At 37.9% G+C, this 2977-nt stretch overlaps 1 protein-coding gene across 1 annotated transcript in view; it reads left to right on the forward strand.

Moving 5' to 3' along the window:
• The window catches only part of WDR72 (WD repeat domain 72), a gene marked incomplete at its 3' end in the record, with an annotated part of 55534 nt that overhangs the window by 17651 nt on the left and 34906 nt on the right, over positions 1 to 2977 (forward strand). Inside the window, exons 4-6 of the mRNA XM_008586639.1 lie at positions 854 to 1028; positions 1676 to 1752; positions 2901 to 2974. Of these exons, the coding sequence (XP_008584861.1) occupies positions 854 to 1028; positions 1676 to 1752; positions 2901 to 2974 (326 nt within the window). The remainder of the gene's footprint in view (positions 1 to 853; positions 1029 to 1675; positions 1753 to 2900; positions 2975 to 2977) is intronic.

Raw genomic sequence — 2977 nt, forward strand, 5'->3', positions numbered from 1 at the left:
ATATATATATATATATATATATTTATTTATTTATTTAATTTATTTATTTATTTTTTTAATTTTTTTTTTTGTCTTTTTCCGTGTCCGGCAACGGATCGCAACCCTCAGTGTCGCCCCCGCACCGGACCGGGACTGGCAACGGGATCGCAACCCTCGGCATTGCCCCCGCGCCTCGCTCAGCCAGTGAGCGGGAACCGGTCTGTATGTGGGATCCGAACCCTCGGTGGGAGCGCCTCCGCGCTTCCCAAGCGGCGCACTAGCGCAGTGCGCCACCAGGCCGGCCCTAATTTATTTTTTTTTACACATTGCTTTTAGTGCTGTTGGCTTGCTCCTTTCTATTCTCACAAGCTCCTTTCTATTCTCTGGGACCAAAACCCTTCATAGTGAGAGAGCTTGTTAAGAGTAGAATGTACCCCTTGGTCTTTAATAAAAGCCATTCCCAAAACTTATCTGGCAAAAGAACTCCTCAAATGCCCTATTACTTTTATTCCTTCTTAATGTGTAGCAATGTTGGTAAGGTAAGGAATCTGGGTTTTATTGTGTGTTGTTTAGTTCTAAATAGCACTCCAGTAATAATATACTTGTGAGAATTACGAGATTTGGAATAGGATTTCTTCTTTCCAAAAGATCCCCCTTTCTCCTGAAAACTGATAAAATATAAGTGATACTGAAGTGTAAAATCAACACTTTAGGAGTGGAGAGTAATTGAACTAAAAGAGATTTCAGCTGCTTTTCAGTCTAATACTTTAATTGAACAGATGCTAAAACTAAAATCCAGAGACGTCTTTAACACAGCCAAAATTATGTCAATTTCTAGTGATAATTAAGTTTGCTTTGAATTCTGTTTGCATAGTATTACCACTGCTCATTCCGGATGACAGGAGAAGGCTGGCTTCTGTGCTGTGGAGAATATCAAGATGTCCTTATCATTGATGCCAGAACTTTGGCTGTTGTTCACTCTTTTACATCATCTCAGTCTCCAGATTGGGTCAACTGCATGTGCATTGTTCACTCCATGAGAGTTCAAGGTAATCGTAACATTAAGGACATGTAAAAATATCTATGTTTGAAATATTTGTTAATTTGGGGGCAAGAGTTCAGAATGCTTTATGTTTACCTGTAGTTAAGGATGACACTCTAAACCAGATCAAGAAAAATTGAGAATACCCAAGTCATTGGAAAGTCATTGAGAGGTTAAACGGAAGTGAAAAGAGGAGAATCTGTGTTTCCATGACCCAGTTCTGCTCAGCATATTTTAAGAATTATGAGCAGGTTTTTGTTGTAGATCAGCAGGACTCTTAGAACTTTTTTCCTGCTGTATCTTGTGGATGGAATAATGAGGGGAATTCAGTTTCTGTAAAGAGTGACTACACAGGCAAATGGAAGCTGGTCCCTTTTTTATTTCTGACATAGGAAGGTTTAATATTCCCAACATGATGATTTGTAATGTGGTTCTGCTTTTAGTGATATTCTCTTTATACGTAAGGATGATTTTGAGATTTTAAAACAAATTTGGAACATGATGTGAAATGTTTATTTTTTCATTAAAAAAAAAAAAGCTGAATATTTCCCACCTACACAGCCCTGCATAGTTCTTAAATGACTACAAAATGAATTTTTCAGCAAGAAGTGATAGTAGCAGTCAACTTATAGGTGACCTTTTTTCTTTTTACAGAAGATTCTCTCTTGGTGGTATCAGTAGCTGGTGAGCTCAAAGTATGGGATCTCTCCTCATCTATCAACAGCATTCAGGTTGGCTTGGAAACTACTCTTTTCCCCACCAATTTCAAGCATAATTATTGAAATTTAAAAATTATAAGGGTATCATGCTCAACGTTAAAAGTTCAAATAATGTGGAATTGTATAAATTTTACCTCCATGTTCTTCCTCCTATTTGTCTTCCTGGGGCTGGGTGTTGCTACAGTTGGATTGTATCCTCCCCATCGTTCTCCACGCATATTCAAATGTTTTTATCTACATATGCATACACACACACAAAATACATTTTCAATTTAAGAAAGTCATCATGGCAGAATATCTCTTTCCCTTACAGCCGAAGATCCCTTTCTTCTGGGTATGTGTGAGCAGTAGCAGAGAGGTGACTGTGCACACTGGGAGTCACATCCCCTGGGAGTCCAGTGTATTCACCTGCTCCTTGGCATCAGGCTATAGGTCGAGGTGATGGACAAAAGAACAGCCATAGTATTTGTGCTGGTGACAAAATTGTTTAGGCTTCCCTAAGGAGCTGTGAGGTCTCTACAAATGTCTTCGTTGAGGAAGCCTAGGAATTGTGTTGGCATGCTCAGCTCAAGAAATACACACCCAGCATTATCAGAAACTTATTGAGAACATAGTATTCTACGTGTTCTCTATTGTTTCCTCTTCTGTCTTTTCAAAGCACTTTGTTGTCTATTTAGCAGTTAAAATACTGCAGGATTTTAAAGAAATACACACCCAGCATTATCAGAAACTTATTGAGAACATAGTATTCTACGTGTTCTCTGTTGTTTCCTCTTCTGTCTTTTCAAAGCACTTTGTTGTCTATTTAGCAGTTAAAATACTGCAGGATTTTAAAAAATCATTGTGTTACATTTTTTGGTTTGATCTTTCTGCTGTATCTGAAAGTCAGTAACTTTTCTTATTGTTACAATCTCAGCATCCAGCATAGTTCCCCTAAGAATGTTAGTGGGATGATTGTATATAATGAAGCCTTGAATCCAAGTGGATTTCCTGCTTATAGCTTCTTTCGCAAAGTAACTTCTTAGTTCAAAACACTCAAAAGGAAACTTGGTACTTTTATAACGGTGTGATCTACTTCAGTTGTATGAGGAACAAGTCTTCTCATGGTCATATATAAATTATCTAGAACTAGCACTAAAATGTTTTCTTTCCTTTTGAAGGAAAAGCAAGATGTCTATGAAAAAGAATCCAAGTTTCTCAACTCCTTGAACTGCCAGACAATACGATTTTGCACATA

This window comes from Galeopterus variegatus, unplaced genomic scaffold (assembly GCF_000696425.1).
Source record: "Galeopterus variegatus unplaced genomic scaffold, G_variegatus-3.0.2 Scaffold4061, whole genome shotgun sequence".
Taxonomy (NCBI): domain Eukaryota; kingdom Metazoa; phylum Chordata; class Mammalia; order Dermoptera; family Cynocephalidae; genus Galeopterus; species Galeopterus variegatus.